At 39.7% G+C, this 20,201-nt stretch overlaps 2 protein-coding genes across 13 annotated transcripts in view; one reads left to right on the plus strand and one right to left on the minus strand.

Annotated features, from left to right (window-relative positions):
* The first annotated feature begins 102 nt into the window (after positions 1 to 102).
* Positions 103 to 18,257, plus strand: Rpe (ribulose-5-phosphate-3-epimerase). 5 transcript variants are annotated; one of them, XM_060368553.1, is made up of 7 exons: positions 103 to 307; positions 919 to 938; positions 6,640 to 6,719; positions 13,029 to 13,168; positions 13,997 to 14,131; positions 14,592 to 14,678; positions 16,225 to 18,257. In XM_060368553.1, exons 1-7 carry the CDS (start codon positions 197 to 199, stop codon positions 16,345 to 16,347), a joined length of 696 nt encoding a protein of 231 aa, XP_060224536.1. In that variant the 5' UTR covers positions 103 to 196; the 3' UTR covers positions 16,348 to 18,257. The 5 variants fall into 5 exon arrangements, with proteins under 5 accessions (XP_060224536.1, XP_060224537.1, XP_060224540.1 ...); XM_060368557.1 differs by having other exon boundaries at positions 108 to 307; positions 919 to 949; XM_060368556.1 differs by having other exon boundaries at positions 212 to 318; positions 919 to 949.
* The window catches only part of Kansl1l (KAT8 regulatory NSL complex subunit 1 like), a 100,479-nt gene continuing 98,383 nt past the window's right edge, over positions 18,106 to 20,201 (minus strand). For all 8 annotated transcript variants that reach the window (XM_060368552.1, XM_060368550.1, XM_021655693.2 and 5 more), the window contains one exon: positions 18,106 to 19,744. In XM_060368552.1, the coding sequence (XP_060224535.1) occupies positions 19,520 to 19,744 (225 nt within the window). In that variant the 3' untranslated portion in view covers positions 18,106 to 19,519. The remainder of the gene's footprint in view (positions 19,745 to 20,201) is intronic.

Raw genomic sequence — 20,201 nt, forward strand, 5'->3', positions numbered from 1 at the left:
CCCCTGGCCAGCCATCTGATAGCCCCGCCCCCACGTGGAGGCGGGACTTCCTCGGCGCAGGGCAGCTGCTTCCGGCAGAGTCCGGAAGACAGTGCGGGATGGGAGGGGGCGGAGCCAGAGCGGCGCGCCCAATCGGGACGTAGTCTTGGCTGGCCCCGGGCTCTCGTGGGCTCACTCGCTCTAGGGAACCGGCACCATGGCGTCGGGCTGCAAGATCGGCCCCTCCATCCTCAACAGCGACCTGGCCAACCTGGGGGCCGAGTGCCTGCGCATGCTGGACTCGGGGGCCGACTACCTGCACCTGGATGTAATGGACGGGTAACTCCGCGGGGCTCGGGGCGGGCTGGCCGCGCGGGTCGCGTCGCTGCACCTCAGCGAGCGCCTGTTGGGTGCACGGCGCCCCTGTGGGACCGACGGGCCGCCTCGGCAAGCGCGCTGCCCAGGGCACCGAGCTGGCCCCGGCTGCCTTCGGGGCCCAGTCCCCAGTCCTTCCCCGCACCCCGTAACTAACCTGTGGTGGTAAGACCCCGGAGCCATCTTTAGGGTTCAGGACATTTCTTTCGTGAACTCATAGAGAAACTGAGGCCCCGACGGGACAGGCACGACTCACACTCAGATAGCTAGTTCTTGACCAAGCTGGGAGACCGACTGGTCCACGGCGATGAGCTTGACCCCTGGGTGTGATTCCTAAGCGCGACCGCTTGCTGACGTACAAGCCACTTCAGCCTTCATTGAGGTTCGGTTTCAGTGTTAGGGAAATGGAAGTAGTATTGATAATAGAACGCTTCCGTGTCTTCGGGGGGGGAAAAAGAAATGAAACGAGCAAGTCCAGAGCCTGACATGTAACAGATTCTCTGCAGTTGTTAGTGTATCGAATAACCATTCGAATTCTGATTTTCCTGTCTATTTTCTCTTCAGGCACCCTGCTCTTCAGGGAGGTCAGTTTTTTGTAAGTAATCTTTAAGCACTGTAGTTATAGCTTATAATGCTCAGAATCAGGGTACAAGTTTCCTAAGTTGGTTATAAAGTGAGTAAACAAACCCAGACCCAAAGGAGGCCGTAAGACTTGCTCAAGATTACGGAAGACTGTGACAGCCTTGGAACTTGAATCTTCTTGGCTTTGACTAGCTTTTCCCACCTGAAGTTCGTATAAAATTATAAATACAGCCTTGGGTTGAGGTAGAAAAATAAATTTATTTCAGGTATGCAAAATCTGTTTGCCCTAAGTCACATTGGCAAATATGTATTATTTGCAAGAGCTCCATTAGTTAATTTTCTTGTTGGGGCTGAAACTGGGTATTGCTGTTCATTTTGTTTTTGAGAAAAGGTCTACGAAAATCAAACTGGCCTCAAGCTCATAATCTTGCCTCATCTTCCCCAAATGCTGGAGTTACAGGCACCTGCCACCACACTCAGCTACACCTTTTCCTTTTAATCCCTTTGGCTTCTATGTAGCAATTTTGTCTCCTTTTGCTCTCTGGTTAAATCTCTTGTTTTTCTTGACACTTACTTGAAAGCCCTTGACTACACAAAGTGTGTACCACAGAAATGGTGGTTGGTTTTTGGTGCCTGAGGGAACTTAGGGGGTCTCAGCCTGAAAGGGCTTCAAGCATAAGTGTGAGTATATTTGATACAGAATGAATGGATGGAAAACATTCCTTTCAGTTTGCTTATAGTAATATTGATGATGGCAATATTTAGAATCACTTTTGTGGTATTTTGTTAAAAATACATTTTATTTTTGAGATTATAATGAAATCATTTTCCCTTTCCATCCGACCCTCTCATACACCATATATCTCCTTGTTCTCTTTGAAATCCGTGGCCTCTTTTTAAATTGTTCTTGCATACATATATAAAAGCACATATGTATATATCCATAAAAATAGAAATATGATCTGCCCAGTCTGTATGTTACTTGTGTGTATATTTTTTGAGGAGGCCTTTTGGTATTGGATAAGACTGTGTCTCCTCCTCTTAGCATTCTTTAGTTATCTAGTTCCTTGTGTAGGGCCAGGGCCCTGCAGGGCTGTTCAGGTACTTTTTGTTGTTAATGTGTTTATCAGTGAAGAGTAAGGTATAGTGCCATGTCTGGTAGCTTCCGCCCCCCCTCCAAAAAAAAAAAAAATCCAGGTGGAACCAAGGTTAGAAGCAGTGTAACATCCAACTATGCTTTTTGTCGGTCCTGGACTTCTGCAGAATTATTAAGACATCTTCTGTCCTGAGAGCAGGGTCTGTCTCTCTTTTTCACCTTGGTATCTTGAAATAAAGCTCTGCAGCCATCTTACCATTGCTTTCCAATAGCAGGAAGCATCTTTTAGAGTCACATTTGCCCCTCACAGACTTCAGTTTAGTAAATAAGGCAAACTTTATTTTTTTTTTAATTGTTCTGTTTTTACTGGGAAGCACTGGCTTGGAAAACCTAAATTCTTCAAGCCTTTTAATCTTTATTTTTTATTTTTTTGTAAAAGCTGTTTCTATTCGTTTTTGAAAGAGGAAATCATTTTAGGGAAGTACAGCCTCCTTCCCACCACCATGAGAGAGCAGAGCAAACCTGATGGAGCCAGTGTGGCCTCCTTAGCCGTGTGCTGCAGTGTCTCCGGGGCAGCGGTACAAAAGTGAACTCTGGGGTCCCTTTACAAAGGTGGTCAGCCTCAAAATATTTCCTTCCCTTCTCTGCTTAGCACCCCCACCCCTGCCCCAATTTTGTTTTTCCTGCTTAAAACTGAATTTATCCATAAAGTCAGAAACTGGGTTGGAAAACACTAGGTGGCCAGACACAAGTATGGTTAGATATCTAAAAAAAAATAAATTTAAAAACTGGTTTATTTTCTAGAAAAAACATTTTGAGAAAAGCACAAAACACACCGTGACAAGATGGGGACCATAATATGTTGGTCCAAACCATGGGAGCAGAGCAAATGACTATTTGTAAATGAATCATTACTTTGGGGAGTTTTTCACATGAGTACTGAATTTCTGACTTGGGGCTAGGGCATGGTGGGGCTATCAAAGACTTGGCCACTAGGTTCTGGATTCTGGTAAGGCCATGGTGAGCTGGAGCTGAGTGAGGCAAGTGCCTTTCGCCAGTTACTCATTGTGTCCTGTGCCTTACCCCCTCCAGCCTGTCTCATCTGCTCAGTTTTGCTTCTTCATGTTGTCTGCCAGCTGCCACCAGCCAGCGACTGTGTGATTCCTGATTCACAGGAAGACTGCTGGTTCTAGTCTCGGTACATTTTGTACTGACCTTAATCCGTCTGTTGGTTTGTCTGCAGTAGACTGCATTCCAGTTATAACTAAAGCATAGGACTGGTGATGGAATGTGATGAGAGAGGAAACTTGCATTCCCAAACTGTAGTAGCTATAGCTTAATCCCAGCAAATCTCCAGATTTCTGAAAGGAGAGGCCTTTGATGAATTTTATTTCTTTCAGGCTTTACTCCAAAGAATTGAACTTGAGGAGGGAAATGTGAGAATAAAATAATGATGAAGCTGGCTTTTCTGTTTAATTCCTTTTCTTTAGAATGAATGAATTTAGAATTTTCTAGTCTGGTAAGAAATCTGAGGCATTTGTTAAAAATTCATATCCTTAGGTTTTTGGAACCTCAGTAGCCTTCATGAAGAGGCTGTTAATGCCTTGGTAATTCATATTGTAAGAGAATTCCAAGACATCTGATTTCATGTCTGGATTTTTGCCGTTTTTTGGTTTTTGCTTAACCACAAACCTTTAGTTTCTTGTGAGAATATTAGTGCATTTTTGTGCTCTTGGTGAATTTAGTAAACCTGGTTCACTGAGTTCATCACCAGGAGCACATGTTGTCCACATAACTTGAGTTAAGTAGATTTGTATTTATTCATTCTCAGCTTCTTATTCCATCCTTTATAACTATGTTTTTCATAATAAATGAAACCTAAATTTGAACAAACCAACTTTCAAGGCCACACAGTGAATTAAAAGAACAGTATGTGCAACTAAAGACTTTTCTGTAAAGTAGGATAGTCATCGGGGTTGCTGCCTGCTTAGCCAACCCTTATTTCTGGAGGCATCAAGCCCTGCTAGTGATTTCTCGAGACAGGCAGTGGAAAAATCTTTTCAATGCTTACAAATGGAACCTCCAAGTATCGGTTGATTAGAGCACTTCGCCACACTGGTCTACTCATTGTGTCCTGTTGGGGTGTATTCAGAGTGTGAGTTTCTGCACTCTCTCCCCAGGTCTGTTCTAGCTGTCACTGTACTGGCAGGTGAATTCAGTGATTAAGAGTGGACTTCGTAGTTACTGCCTGTGTTCATTCCTGTCACCAACGCCCTCTGATTGTATGGCACTGGGCCGTATTCCCTTGCCTGTAAAGCACAGGAGCTACTGTCTCATGGGTTGCCATGTTTAGAGTTAAATGTATGGGAAGTGTTTGGAACTTACACTCTTTAAGAGCAGCTCTCCTGTCTGTCATCTGAACTTAAAAAAGCTTTAACTGATGGGCGGTGGTGCCTCTCACACCTCTCACCTGCCCCAGGAAGGCAGAGAGGCATTAGGATCAGGTGGATCTCTGAATTCAAGGCCAGCCTGGTTTACAGTTGGAGTTCCAGGACAGCTAAAGCTACATGGAGAAACCCTGTGTCAAAAACAAACAAACACCCTAACCATGATTGACTCTTTTACCTCCTGCTGCATTTAATTGTTAATTGACAGACCCTCTTGGCTTTACCTACTTTGTCATTTTTATGGATTCTTAGCATTAATACCTGACTTCCTTCTTGGAGCTTACTGCTAATCCATTTTCATGTTTTGTTTTTTGTATTTTATTACTTGTTTCTTGCCCTATTATCCCACTAGACATTTATAGTGCAATAAACTCCAAACACCTGCATGTAGCATTGGACACCCTTAATCTGATAGAGTCTACTCCTGGTTTGGTCAACACCCTTTCCCCCTTGACCTAAACTTGCTTATTTCTACCTTTGCTTCCTTTTCAGCTGTTTCTGATCCTACACATCTCAACGTTCCATAAGTCCTGTGATCTTCTAATGTTTCAGAATTCCACAGAAGCCTTGCTTTTATTTTAATCCTACTTTTGCTATTTTCTTTCTTCACATTCCCATGGGCATTATTGCTTAGCTTTTCTCAAAGCCTAGATTTCGGTAACATAGCACTATAGTTAATTTCTTGCTAATGTTGCAGGTGAGTGTGAGTGTCTTTCCATGCACGTGTTCTGGGATTTCATCTTCTTCCATCCCGTGGTTCTATTCAGAAAGAGTTTTATTGGCTGATAGTAAAGTGAGAATAGGAAAGGGGGGCAGGTTGAACTTCTCTCATCCAAAATATTTATGAACAGAATTGTCTCAGTTTTGGGGTTTTACTTGGATCTCAGAATATTTTTGTATACCTATAAGTTACTTTGGGATTAGGACCCAGGCCTAAGTTCATTTAGGTCTTTTGAAACTTTGTGTACAGTTCCTGTAATTTTCTATAGTCTTTTTTTTTTTTCTTTTCTTTTTTTGAGGTAGGATCTCTGAGTAGCTGAGGGTGACCTTGAACTCTTGACCTTCTTCCCTGAACCTCCCAGGTCTTGGGGAAGTACACCCCACTACAAAAATTTAAACCATCTTGTTACTGTACCTACAGCCTGTCATATATTAAATAAAATTTGTTTTTTGTGGCATCGGATTGATTCTCCCCAGTATTATAGGATTTCCGATTAGGACTGCTCAGCTCGTGCTTTCTATGTTCTAGAGTCTACAGTAACATTCACCACTTAAACTCAGAGACCATTGATGAGAATTATTACAGGAACAGCTGGGAATTATCACAATAGTCCTTTGGTGGGTTAGCTTCCTACTTAAAACTATCCTGCAGCTGTAGATGGAGAGCTGTGGTGACTTGCTGACCCTCTCGTTCATTTCTCACCAGTGAGCTTGTTTCTTTGGCAGACACAGTGCATGTTGCACCTAGCATAGGACCTGCATGTGGGAAGGGATTTTTCTAAATTCTGAAATGAGCAAGCCATATGACAGGAAGATGAACCAAGGAGGCAAAGGTTGCTTCGGGGTTGTTATCCGACTGACTTAATTTGAATTCTGCTCCACAGATTAACCAGCCTTTATTATTAAAGGGTGTTAGTATGTTCTTCAAAGAGAATCTACCTCAGAGCTCGTTAACTAGTCTGAGGTATGAAGAAAGATACAATAACCTGGTGTGAACTAAGCTCTCAGTATACTATGACTAGCTCTGAGAGGCATCAAGTTATTTTTTTAATGGTTATTGTTTAAGCTGTAAGTTAATGGTCTGTTATTGAGGTGGACTAGAGGCTAAGATTCGGGACACCTGTGTTAGAATCCGTTATTAACTAGTATCACTTGAGCAAGTCCGGAACTGTCTTTTGTCATCTTTCCATTTCTGGTTGCCATGGGTTATGATTTGCAGACTTGTCAAGAAGATATATGTTACAGCATACATTAGTTATAAAATTGATCTTACCTGTTTATTTTTTTAAATTTTGTTTAATATTAAAAAAAGATGTTAAGGATTATTTGAGGAAAAATGCAAATTAAATATCCCCTTGTTCTTTTGCCTGAATTTATACTGAGCAATGCAGAAGTTAAATTGAAAATGTTTTGGAGTAAGATTTTCCTTTTGTCTTGTAGGCATTTTGTTCCCAACATCACTTTTGGTCACCCCGTGGTTGAAAGCCTCCGGAAGCAGCTAGGCCAGGACCCTTTCTTTGGTAAGTGTGTTATTATACAATTTAAAACTGATTATATTGCTTAAAGGAAAATGGATTTGTTTGATCAAGTTCATCTTGCACTCTTCTCTTGTGCTGTGGCTCATTTGCTTGATCATAGTAATCCAACACCTTCACTTCCCTAGGCCCTTGAACCAGATTCTGCCTAGAAAAATTCCTTGCTGAGGGTCTCAGCCGCAGCTCTCTGGTCACTTATCTGCTCAGAGAGGCCTTTCTAAGCATTGAGTCCAGATTAACTTTGATCCACTTTTCAGTCTGTTTTTAGAATGTACTTTAGTTTCAGATTGTCAGATTGTAAGATCTGTGAAGGAAGAGGTAGAACTCATCTTGTTATTTTTTTTTTTACTCTAATTTATTTGTTGGGATGTATGTGTATACAGTATCCTCTGAGGCCAGAAGATGGCATTGGATCCCTTGAAACTGGAGTTACAGAAGGTTGTGACCCTCCATGTGGGTGCAAGGAACTGAACTGGGTTCCTGTGGCGAAGCAGCCCATCATCCTCTTACCTACTGTGTCCTCTCTCTGCCACAACTTAGGCTTAAACAGACATATTATATTTGAGTAACTAGTAGTTGGATTTATGGTTCAAGTAAGTGTTCCAACAGCCAGTTCATTTCTTTCAAATGTGCGCTTTCTGAGGATATGCTTCATTTCAGTGTCATAGGGTAGTAAAGATGAAGGTTTTGTTGTTGTTTATTTTTTGTTGTTTTGTTTTTCTTTGTAGATCACTCCAACCTAGAAGTTATTTGAACTGATACAGATCCAAGTTCATAATGTTTTATGTAACTTGTATAATTAAGTAAAACTTAATTTTTTTGCCAGTAGTAGAACAATTTTATGGAGGACTTATAGCTATACTGTTCAGTATGGTAGCTCTAAAACCCATATTTAGCTTCTTAAAGTAAAAATGTAGTTTCTCATTTACAAAAGGCACATTACAAGTCCTCAGTAGTTGCATGTGTCTTTTGAGCGTCCACAGCAGCATAGCCACAGGACATCCCTACTAATGCAGACTGTTCTGAGGGTCCAGCCTTTAGACATGCAACATGCTATTGTCGCATACAAAATTCACACCCGGAAATCACATAGTTGAGTTACAAAAAGTAAATAAAACCAAAGATCTCATATAAAGTAAGCTTTGTGTTGGTCTTGTTTATAGCCATCCCTCAACTCTTGCAGGCTGAATGGAATCGTCCATTTTGAGAGAACCAAAGAAAATGTGCATTATTATTTCTTGTCCATGAACATGTTCGTCTTTTTAAATTTTATGTAGTTGAATTTGATCTTGATTGTGTTAAAAATTGTTTTGGAAAGGAGTTTTCCTAGTGCTTCTTCTTGAATCTGCTCATACTGAGTGCCATGACTTTTAAAATTAAATTTGGTTCCTTATGAGAAGTGGTGAAACAAGTTATCTGTTCCTACAGACAGTAGCCACACTTCCCACTGCTCATGTAGTTCTCCTGTTTTTCCTTTTTATTATGACTCATAGTCTCACTTTTCAGTATTATGTATATTTATATAAATTTGCTAATTAATATTTTGGGAAATTTGTCCAATATAAAGGTGAATACATTTCGTTAATACTAGGGGTTTGAGCCATTTGTTTTTTTATAAACTATGCATTTTGGTTTAGTTGTTAGATAATTGATACATGACTGCATTTTAAGAAGTAGACCAGGGCTAAAGATGGTTCTTCAGTTAAGAGCACAAAGGACCAGCACTGGAAACCAGGATTTGGTTTCCAGTACCCAAATCAGATGGCTCACAACTACCTGTAACTCCCTCTTCTGGCCTCTGCAATCACCTGTACTTATGTGCACATACCCCCACACAGATACATACATACATAATTGAAAGTAAAATCTTTAAAGATAAATAAACAAGTAGTTCATAAGTTATATGTACAACCTCTAAGGTTCTGGGGGTTTTGTTGGTGGAACTGGAGATCAGGACATGCCGGTTCCAACCACAACTTTTTACTATTTTAAAGAAAAAACAATCTTTGAAAATGTTTATATTTCTTTAAAAATTTTATATGTATTTGTGTGTGTGTGTGTGTGTGTGTGTGCAGGCATGCATGTACCTCAGTGACACAGTGTAGACGGAAGGTTGGGATAGCTTTTGGGAATCATTTCCCCCCTTCCACCTTACCGAGGCAGAATCTGTCTTACTGCAGACTCCACCTAGCTGGCCTGAGAGCTTCCTGGATAGAAAATTCTCTCTCTTCCTCCCATCTTACCATAGAAATGCCAGGACTATAAATGGGATTACACTACTATATCTGCTTTTCCAGAGATCAAACTCAGGTCGTCAACCTTGTATGGCTAGCACTTTTATTCACTGTGCCATCTCTCTAGTCCTACTTTTAGTTTTGAAACAGGGCCTCCCCAAAATCCCCTCACTGGCTTAGAACTTACTTTGTATCCCAGGCCCCCCATGAACTTGGAATCCTCCAGCCTGAGCCTCTGGAGATGCTTTTATTACAGTTCTGCTAGCAGACCTGACATGTAAGAAATAAACTAACAAGTAGAAGCCTTTATTATCTAAGGCAGTGGTCTGTACTGTTGGGAACCATGGAAATCCTCTTAGATCATTTATGAGGTCAAAGCCATTTTCATAACACTGGGACGTTATTTTGCACATCAGTGGTAAATTAGTTTTTTGGCATCGTAACCAAGTCAGTGGTGCAGGGCATTGGATTCCTCCTGTAAGGGACCATGCTTCCCTGCTGTATGTATGTATGTATGTATGCTATGTGTTTGCAGTACATATCTTTGGTGGCGCAGTTTGTCACTTCGAAGTTTCCTTGAGCTTGTAAAGAGAAACTGTAGAAAGCTGCTGTCTTCTTTGCTCAGCTCCAACTACACATACTCCTTACTTTATCATAGGACTGTGTTCCAATAAATACATTGTAGGGCGAAAACATCATAAGTCAAAAGTGCACATGGGTAACCTCCGAAACGTCATACGTGAGCCTTGCCTAGGTCAGTTGTGCAGAGTACTTAGTCAGCCTACAGTTGGGAAAAAAAATCATCTCTGGTATATGAAGTGTTGACTCCCACTTGTGATTTATCACTTGTTTTCAGCAGATGCCTCCCATACAATGTACAATACACATAAAACAGTGTTTGGAAGGGGCCACAGGGGAGGCAAGATCTTATGTAGCTCAGGCTGGCCTTGAACTCTTAGTTCTCCTGACTCTACCTCCAAACTCCTATAGTCCCATGTGCACAACCACACCTGGTAGAGAGCAAGGTTTCTTATTTTTTTTTTAACTTTTATTAATTATACTTTATTCACTTTGTATCCCCCCCATAAACCTCTCCCTCCCCCCCCAATTCCACCTTCCCTCCCCCGTCTTCACGCATGCCCCTCCCCAAGTCCACTGATACGGTAGGTCCTCCTCTCCTTCCTTCTGATCTTAGTCTATCAGATCTCATCAGGAGTGGCTGGCTGCATTGTCTTCCTCTGTGGTCTGGTAATGCTGCTCCCCCTTAGGGGGAGGTGATTAAAGAGCAGGCCAATCAGTTCATGTCAGAGGCAGTCCTTGTTCCCATTACTATGGAACCCACTTGGACTCTGAACTGCCATGGGCTACATCTGTGCAGGGGTTCTAGGTTATCTCCATGCATAGTACTTGGTTGGAGTAGGAGTCTCAGGAAAGACCCCTGTGCTCAGATTTTTTGGTTCTGTTAGAGAGCAAGGTTTCTTAAACTTTCTTTAGCCTTGACTTTTTTTTTTCCTGAGAAATTTTTACACAGCCTTGGGTATAAAGATATATAAGCATATAAACTGTACATTTACTGGTAATAAATCATGAAATAATTGATTTTAGAACAACTTTTTTGCATACAAATGATTTTATAATTTATTAAAGATGAATGCATATTAGCATATTAATAAGATGATGTACTTATTTTTCAATAAGGAATATCTTAGATGAATATTTGCTACTGCAGGATATAGTGTCACTATGATTTTCTTACACATCTGTGTTAAAGCCTAACTTATAATTAAACACAGTAATTAGTAAGCAACAACTCGTGATAAAATAGAATAAGACAGTGTACTGTAATTATGGGAATGCAGTCCCTGTCACACTTTCTTACTGTAAACCTTGCAATAATGTGATACTTAAAGGAAGCATCTATGACTTGTCCCATTTGTCACTATCATGATGCTTGTGCTGTGTTGCTGATAGCAAGTAAAAACTAGGGGTCAACAAGATAATGCAGAGGATAAAAGTGTTTGTTATGTAGGGACAGCCTGAATTGTATCCCTTTTTCCATCCCGACTCCCAGCAGTTATCCTCTGACCTCCACATTCATGCCATGGCATGCACACACCTATACTTAAACACACACACACAAACAATAATAATTTTCTAGAAATGGGGTTACTTGATCATAAACACTGTGATACCAGTACATTGGGTGTGATCACTTCAGCCAGCTGCCAAGTGGTTAACAGGCAGTGGTATATAGTGTGTGTACACCAGTCAGGAATGACTCCATGTGGTGTGGGGTGCAAAAGTGTATATTTCTCCAACTTTGTGTTTAATTTTTTTAATAACTTATTTATTTTATGTGTATGGGTATTTTGCCTGCAGGTATGTCTATGAACCACTTGTATGCCTGTGGCCAGGGGAGGCTATAAGAGGGTTCTTGGGTTCCATGAGATTGGGGTTACAGACAGTTGTTAGCTGCCCTATAAGTGCTGGGAATTGAACCAGATCTTATGAAGAACAGACTGTGTTCTTAACTCCTGAGCTATCTTTCCAGCCTCTCTGTTTAATATTTTGTTATTGTTGTTTTGGTTTATTGAGATAGGGTTTTTCTGTGTACCCTTGGTTGTCCTGAACTCACTTTGTAGACCAGGTTGCCCTCAAACTCACAGAGATCCTCCTGCCTTTGCCTCCCCAAGTGCTGAGATTACAGGCATGCACCCCCACGCTGGGCTTCTGTTTAATATTTTTAAAGTACAGTTGACACATCCACAATGAAGCTATACAAAGTAAACTGCAAAAGGAGGTCAGATGTAATCTCTCAGTATTTCGTGTATTAACTAGCACCTTGACAAGTCTTAATTCGAATATCTAATACACATCACATCTGTCCATCTAGCCAGTGTCAACCAGAGAGTGCTAGACTCTGTTGAAGGACTGCTGATCTTATGTGAAGTTTTTACCTAGAAACATGTCTTTGTTAGTTCAGAATTGTGTACTACTGGTGTTATTGTCTAACTCTTTTCCAAACTTTTGAATTTTATAATCATAATTAAGTTCTGAAGTGTTAGAAATTCTTTTTAAAATATAGCTTAGCAAGGCCAGAAATGTACTTCCTCTGACAAAAAAATCTCTCCATGCTTCCCGACACAGAATTGGTTACAGGGTTAGTCTGTAGTCTTTAAAGCAGCACTTTCCTCATGAAACACATTCAGTTTTAGGAAGACCATGCCTGTGTTGTACTCACTGTATTTATGCTCAGCAGCTTTAGGCTGCCAGCCTCCCTTGCTAGCCTGCCTTCTCTCTTGTGTGTCACTCAGGGAACTGAAGCTCTGCTTCCTCAGGCCAAATATTTAGCACAATCTACATTTTCCTTTCACCTTTTAGATGGCTGTGCCTCAGAATGTGGTTTTCACTTGAGTTCCTGTCACAGTAGCCCCCGTGGTTGCACCTTGTCACTTCACTGAGCCTTCATTTTCCCTGTCTCATTAGCACTAAACCCCAGCAGCCCAGAGCTCTGCTGATCTCCCTAGATGCCTGTCTCTCTGACATCATGTCCTCCCAGTACAGTCCAATCCCAGTTTTGCTGGCTTTAGCTGCTCAACCTAGTGTGAATTCTATCTTGCTGTGTTTATTGTCTCACTAAGAAGGATTTCGTAAGGCAGGAGAGAAACAGCCAATTCCTGGCACCTAGAGCATCCGTTCATGGTGCCATAACAGTTCAGTAAAGGTCACTAGAAAGAGCGTATGAGAGGGAGCAAGGCTGTGTGGGTAATGTGACTTCTTTAAACTTTTTAACGCGTCATCTCCTAGACCTCTGTTTTCTGACTTCATTGCTTTTTGCATATAGCAGCATGTGCTTTTTATATAAAAGTTTTAATAAGTGAATATAACCAAACTGTATCTTTAGGATGAAGACTATCTATACCAAAGTATAACTGATCACTCTGTAATGCCAGAATAATTTATAGACATAGTGACAATAATGAAATCAAACATATAGGCTGACTTCATCCTCTGAGCTGGTGTGTTCCAGTAATGTTCAGGCGGTGTCTCTTCTTCCTAGATATGCACATGATGGTATCTAGGCCAGAACAGTGGGTAAAACCAATGGCTGTGGCAGGTGCCAATCAATATACCTTTCATCTTGAAGCAACTGAGAACCCAGGGGCTTTGATTAAAGACATCCGGGAGAATGGGATGAAGGTAAGTCAATGATCAGAGACTTATTTTATACTAGTTCAAAGCTTGTCAAAGTTTGAAAGAATAGTAGGAGAAAAATGATAGGGAAGGGACTGGAGGTGGGTACCTGGGAGGCCAGAGTTGAAGTATAAAATGTTTGGAAGGTATATTCCACTATATTTCTGAAGGTCACTGCCTTCGGAGTCATTCACATTTAATGGCCATGTTACCTTTAAAAAAAGAAAAGAATGCTAGGACCCTGAATGGCCTGAAGTTGTCACAAAGAGGGGGAAGTGGACACACAGGGCCCAACCCCTAAAAAAAGAAGCTATTTGCAATCGATACCCACAGGTGAGGAGAAAATAATTTTCTACAGTGGAGTCTTGCTGGGTCCATCAGCCGTACCTCTAATGCAGACCCAGGAGCAGTTTTCTAATGCAAAATGAACTCTGTGGTTTTTTGTTTGTTTGCTCTTTGTGGGTTTGTTTTGTTTTGGGTTTTTTGTCACATATTTTTTTGTTTGATTTTTTTGTTTCATGTATGTTTGCATGTATATTGTTTTTAAGAAAGAGAGGGAGAGAATATAAAACTGAATGGATAGAAAAGATCTGGGAGGAGTTGAGGGCATGATCAAATATTAATTAAATATGAATTATCAATTAAAAACATATCAAAAAACAAAAAATAAGGTAGCAAAAATAAAGCCAAATTAAACAAAAACAAAACAAAAAAGCTGATGTTATACCCTGGATAATTTGCGTGTTCTGTTTTGTACGTTGATTGTTTTTGTTTTTAACTAGGCTGCAGTAATCCGATAGAGAAGTAATGTGATTTAGCATTTGTCTGTTACAGGTTGGCCTGGCCATCAAACCGGGAACTACAGTTGAATATTTGGCCCCATGGGCTAATCAAATAGATATGGCCTTGGTAATGACTGTAGAGCCTGGGTTTGGAGGGCAGAAATTCATGGAAGATATGATGCCCAAGGTAAAAGAAGTATTCTATTCTGGGGTAAGGTTTTTACTATAGGTGTGTATTCAGTAGACAGATATTGAGACATGTCCTGTTTTGGAGATGAGAGGACAGAGATGCCTTCATACGCTGTAATACAGCATGATAAGTTCTAAAATATAAACTCGTTTTAACCATATTGCAAAAATTTTAAGCGTATTTTTTGTGACCTTGGGTCACATGAGAGTTTTCATTAGTCTATGGCAAAGCTATCTCAAATTGAATGTCATTTGCTAAACAGCTCCTATAAACAAACACAGTATGGGCCAGTCTAATTAAAAGTGATCCCCAAAAATGTTGTGTATATACATATATATATACATCTGTGTGACAGGCTTAGTGTGTATTGCTAGTGTCAGCCATAGTGTTTTGTGTGCTTGGTTGCTTGTCCCTGCGTGTCCACTGTAGGAGTCACTATTTTTCTGTGTATGTCTAGGTTCACTGGCTGAGGACCCAGTTCCCAACTCTGGATATAGAGGTCGACGGTGGAGTAGGTCCTGACACTGTTCAAAAGTGTGCAGAGGTGAGACTGCTCCCGAGCTGTGACTAGGACAGTTCCTGCAGATGACACCTGCAGGACAGTCCTATCACCAAAGGATTGTTCAAATCAATTTTTTCTTGGCCAAATGGTTTTCGTTCAATTGTAGGATTAGGAAAGTAGAGAACAAGCAAGTTACTAACTATACTATACAAATTGTTACATAGTAAATCCTGGTCTCCAGAAGAGTACAGTGAATATTAGCCCTCAGCAAAATCGTTAAGTTCTTTTAAAAGATAACTTAACTAGACAAAAATGGAGAAATTTAACTGGCCTAATCATGCTGTTTTATAATTTAAAAGTATTAGCTACCGTTTGTAATTCTGAACAAGTGACTATTTTTTCTTTTGAGAGACCAAGGCCTCCCCACTTGCCAGCTGATTCTGTTTTGTCTAGGGAGCTACCTAGGTGTCACAAAGTGGCAACCTTTTCTGTAGACTGCAGGTGCCCATAAGTCACATGTTCACTCTCAACTTCCGATTCTTTTATAATGGCCATACAAATGACCTCATACAAATGACCAAAGACTTTGGCAGAAAGCAGAGACATGAGGAAGAGGAAGAATGTATGCTTTAAGTTCCAGGCCAGCTTAGACTATATAGGAAGACCCTAACTTAAAAACTATAAAAAATAAAACTAAAAGACTTGGCAGTGATAAGTATTTTGAAAGCTGCTGTATAGATGATCACTGAGTACATCATCTTTTAGATCCTTTTAAGTTGCTTTGATTTGAACTTTTCTGGGATGCTGTTCCTGTTCAAATTTAGAGACATGTTGATCAATACTCCATAAAATCTAATTCCTGGAAAGAATGCCGTTGGAGATGTCATAGTCTGCTATTAGGTTACTGGGTTCTCATTGGAGAAAGTTTCCTAAGCTTGAGGTTTTTAAGCTTCCAACAATGGGTTTCCCTCAGCTCAGATGCCAGGCCCAGAGCCAAATTTAGAGTTGTTTCACTTGAACTTTTTAGGATATATATATAATACCCCATCCCCTTTTTTGCCTCCACATTTAAAAATGTTACCTGGAGACTATTTTCTAAGGCCCTCTAAAGCCATTCTGGACCGTAAGGAAGCATAATGACACATTTTTACATTATTTCTGACACAAAATGACAAGGCACTAATGATCCCAGTGTTTTATGGATAGCATCTTGTTTTCACATCATCTCCTTTCAGGCTTTTTAGATATAACCAGCTATAGTTGTTTGCTTAGTGTCTGGGACCACCTATATGCTTAGGAAAGGCCTGAATGGAATTAAGGACCTAAGAGTTTAAAGCTTTATCTAAGTATCTGCAGAGGTACTGTGTACAGTTTTCAGGTAGTTAGTCCAACCGTCCAGTGACCTGGTAGACTCGTTTACAGATAACAGTGTGGCCTCATTTATAAGCATTTTCCTTTTTAACTCAGTGACTTAGAGTGCTGCCATCAGCTTCTGGAAAAATGCTGTCAGAGGCAAGGTGGAAACACTAGTCCAGGACTCTGTTTTGGTTTCCTTCCTTCCTAACACACAGCTGTGTACTTCTTGCAGGCAGGAGCTAACATGATTGTGTCTGGCAGTGCCATTATGAGGAGTGACGACCCCAGATCTGTTATCAACTTACTAAGAAATGTTTGCTCGGAAGCTGCTCAGAAACGTTCTCTCGATCGATGAAGCCACAAGGAACCTGGTTTCTGTTCATGAAACCTTTTTTATTGGAAAAGAGGAATATTGACTACCAAATCACATTGCAATCGAAGCAGTGCTGCATTCCAGAGATTAAAATCAATTGGGCAGGATGTTCAAGAGGTTAGAAATAACTACCTTTTTAGTGATGCCATTTAGAGATTAGCGTGATGAGAAATATTCGTGTTTATACTGGGAGGATGGTTTTTGTAAAGAGTAAAAATACGGTTTTGTTAAGATTAGACAGAAATACGTCTTAATGCCTAAAGAGGAAAATTAGCTACTATGACAAACATTTTTCTGTATTTTTACAAAAAGTGTTCTGTTGTTTCCCCAGTTTATCCCTAAAGCAAATGACGTGCATCTTCTGTTTCATGTCATTTGTGATTTGCTGAGACGCCTGAGAGAGTGAATGGAAGGGGCTAAAATTAGAAGCTTTGGGGGGGTGGCATGTCACGGCCTGGCATCTGAAACATTTTTAATCTTACACTTGGTTTATGAACAACTATAAAATAATGTATGAAGCCTAGGGTTTCTGAAATGCAAGCACAGACTTTATCAAGGTATTTTCTTTGTCATAGCAGACTACTCGATAATTCCTTCCTGCCCCTGATCTCACAGTATTATGTGAAATAATACTGTTGTTAGCTGGGAGCAGAAAGAAACCGAAGTCTGCCTTGGAAGCTCCACTGGGTTGAATGCCAAGTTGGACCCATTCTAGCTCTTTGATCTTAGTAAAATCATCCAACCTATTTTCACTATAAACTCTTAAATATGTTGAATGGAACCATAACTACTGAGTTTGAGACTTAAAAGCATAACATAATATTGGAAAGCGTATAGTTCTACGCTTAGACTGTAGAGGATTCTCCACAAATGGCAAGCATTTTTTTTTTATCTGTTTTGTGAGTTATTAAGCACTTTGGAATAATCCCATTAATTCCTAGATTATCCAGTAATTGTTAGAGCAGCTATTTTTGTCCTATCTTAAGACTAAAGAAAGTGGAGATCTGCAGTGGGCTGGTACATAGAGAGGGTCCAGTAAAAAGCAGTTTTCTGGTATGTGCTACTTCTTTGACTACAAACAGCTCCTGGGGTAGGTTAAAAAAAAAAGATTTTTACTTTTTTTATTTTTAGTGTAACTTTACCCTGTAGTAGAAACAGAGTGAGACAAGAAAACTCTGGAAATACAGATTTTGACCCCAAAGGTGTGTGTGTGTGTATACACACACATACTTAAATATGTGTATCTGTATTATATATATATATATATACATATATATATATATACATGCATACATACATATATATATATACATATATATATATACATATATATATATATATATACATGCATACATACATACATGTAATTTCTAAGAAAGAAGTAGGCTAAGAAGTGATGGGATGCAGACTTAATCCATAAATAAGTATTAATGACCATGTGCTCAGTGACCAAGAAACTAAAAATACGTATTAGCCACTTCACTTTCACTCTTGAACATGAGAAGAACACAACCTGTATCACTAGATTTCTTCAGGCTACCATGAGTTTTGAGAAATAAGGTTTAAAAACAAAGAACACTGACAAATAGGTATGGAATAGAGCTTGCTTGGGTTTTTCCCTGCCCTATAAGATAAAAGTTTATTAATACCTGTGGGGTGTTTTTGTTTTTTTTTTTTTTAGCTTATGAAAGGTTTGTGCCATGAATAATAGCATTTAATCAAATCACACAATACAAGGCATATAGAAATAACTTTAATTAAAAAACTATGTAAAAGATTATAATATCAGTCATGACAAAGATTTGAATTTACTTGCTGGGACAACTTGTATTTTTCTGGCTTTTGTTATCTTTTTCTTTAAAAATAAATGTACAGTAAAACTATAAGCAAAAGTTTCTAAGTATTGAATTTTCAATGGCTTCCCCACCCCCCTTTTGCAGGGACCAGTTTAATTCCTAATCCTCAACAAAACCTTAAGTATCTAATCCCATAGATTCCAAGCCCAGTGGCCAGGATACTCAGTAGTATGGGAACTACAAATTGAGTAACCTTTCTTTGCATAACAAGAAGTGGTTGATACAAATTGTCCTTAACTTTCATCTAGAAAAAAAAAATGGTGTTTATAGCTTCAAAAAGAATTTTCCTTAATGTACACTCCTCAGTATTCTATTAAAGTCTTGGTCTTAGAGAACTTGTATTCTTGATCTAGGATGCCTGTTAAGAGTAGGTATTTATAAAAGCTATGCCAAGAAGAAACCAAATTAGAAGCTTCTAGCTGTACATTAGCTAGAATTACAGCCACATTATGATTTGTGTGCTGTTTTACATTTTTAAATTACTGTCTTGAAGAGGTACATAAGGCAACTAAAACTTGGTGAAGTTTCAAAGACAATAGTTTTAAAATGAATCAATATATTAAACTCTTAAGTTGCTTCTCTTAATTGTTACGAGTAAGCAGAAAGCCTGTGGTTAGTTCAAGAGAGAACAATGATTTCAAATAAATGAATATTGTGTTATCTGATATAAGAATTTCCATAAATAACTTATATTGGTTAAAGAATTTTTAGAATAAAAGAAAAAATAACTCCCTCTCCACAGTCCAATCTTTCAGAACTCTGTTATCAGTCAACACCTGTGCTAGATATTCATGGCAACATCCATTGCATAGAGTAGTTCATACATGCAATTATAAGACTACGTATGTGTGCACTGTGTGTGTACATGTTCTGTATACACACTAGTATATTCTTATATATTATTGAGGCAATTTTAGTGAACTGTCTTGAGAATAGAAATGCAGAATAGTTATTTGATGCAAATCAACTGTATTGTCAGAGAAGGCTCTTGCCTCAACAGTTACCCCATAGTGTGATTTGGCATCAAACTGCAGCAGTTAATATCTTAGTGCTTGTGATTTGTATTATTGACAAACACAAGTTACTAGCATTTGTGTAGGTGAAAAGCTAGCTACTTCTGTGATTCAGGAAGGAGAAAGAAACTTCTGGCCTGTTTCATGAACAGTCAAAGATGTGTACATGGAACACTTTCTCCTGTTCTGGAATTGTGACCAGAGGAGGTGGAAGATCCAGAAGAGGGTTTAGATTTTTTTTCCTCTTTTCCTTTCAGTTACATAGATTTCTTAATATGTCCCCTGTCACCTATTTCTTTTCACATTAGTAACTCCTATACCAAAGGTTTTATATTCTTCCAATCCATCTGAGTTTGGAGGGTGGCCATTCTCTGGTGTAGAGCTACAGAAGACTTCATCGCGGACAGCTGGGCTTGCCCCCTCAGCCTCAGCCTTTCTTTCATCTTGACATAATAAGTCTGCTGTGTCCTCATCCTTCAGTGGAAAAGCTCGCCGCTCCCACCGCAAAGGCTGAAAGGGGAAACATTTTCAGTTAAGTTTCACCTAATTATTTGTTAAGGATTTGTAATGTTAGTTTTTATATTCTTTTAGCATATAAGTTCAGGTTTTTGCTTCCTCTCCTGTCAAACTGGAATATGGTGAGAATTCCTGACTTTAAGGAATTATTTCTTCATTTTGCCTCTGCTAGGAAGAAAGAGTGACAGAACACACTTGAGGAAAGCCCCTGGAAGGGTTTCCTGCATTTGCTGTACTCAACAGCATTACACATATACACTGACTTTTCCTTCCTGTTTTTCTGCATTGTGCATATCAGTTTCTATCCTCTATTCTTGATCTAGTTATTTTTCAGCACCGTTGATAGGGAAAGATGCATGAACTTTGTAATAGTAGGATACACTCTCCTAAAATAGGACTGAATTTGTGTAGACAGAGGTAAAGCCTTCTGCTGGAAACAGAGAAACAGAAA

Source organism: Meriones unguiculatus, chromosome 15 (genome assembly GCF_030254825.1).
Source record: "Meriones unguiculatus strain TT.TT164.6M chromosome 15, Bangor_MerUng_6.1, whole genome shotgun sequence".
NCBI classification, from domain to species: Eukaryota; Metazoa; Chordata; class Mammalia; order Rodentia; family Muridae; genus Meriones; species Meriones unguiculatus.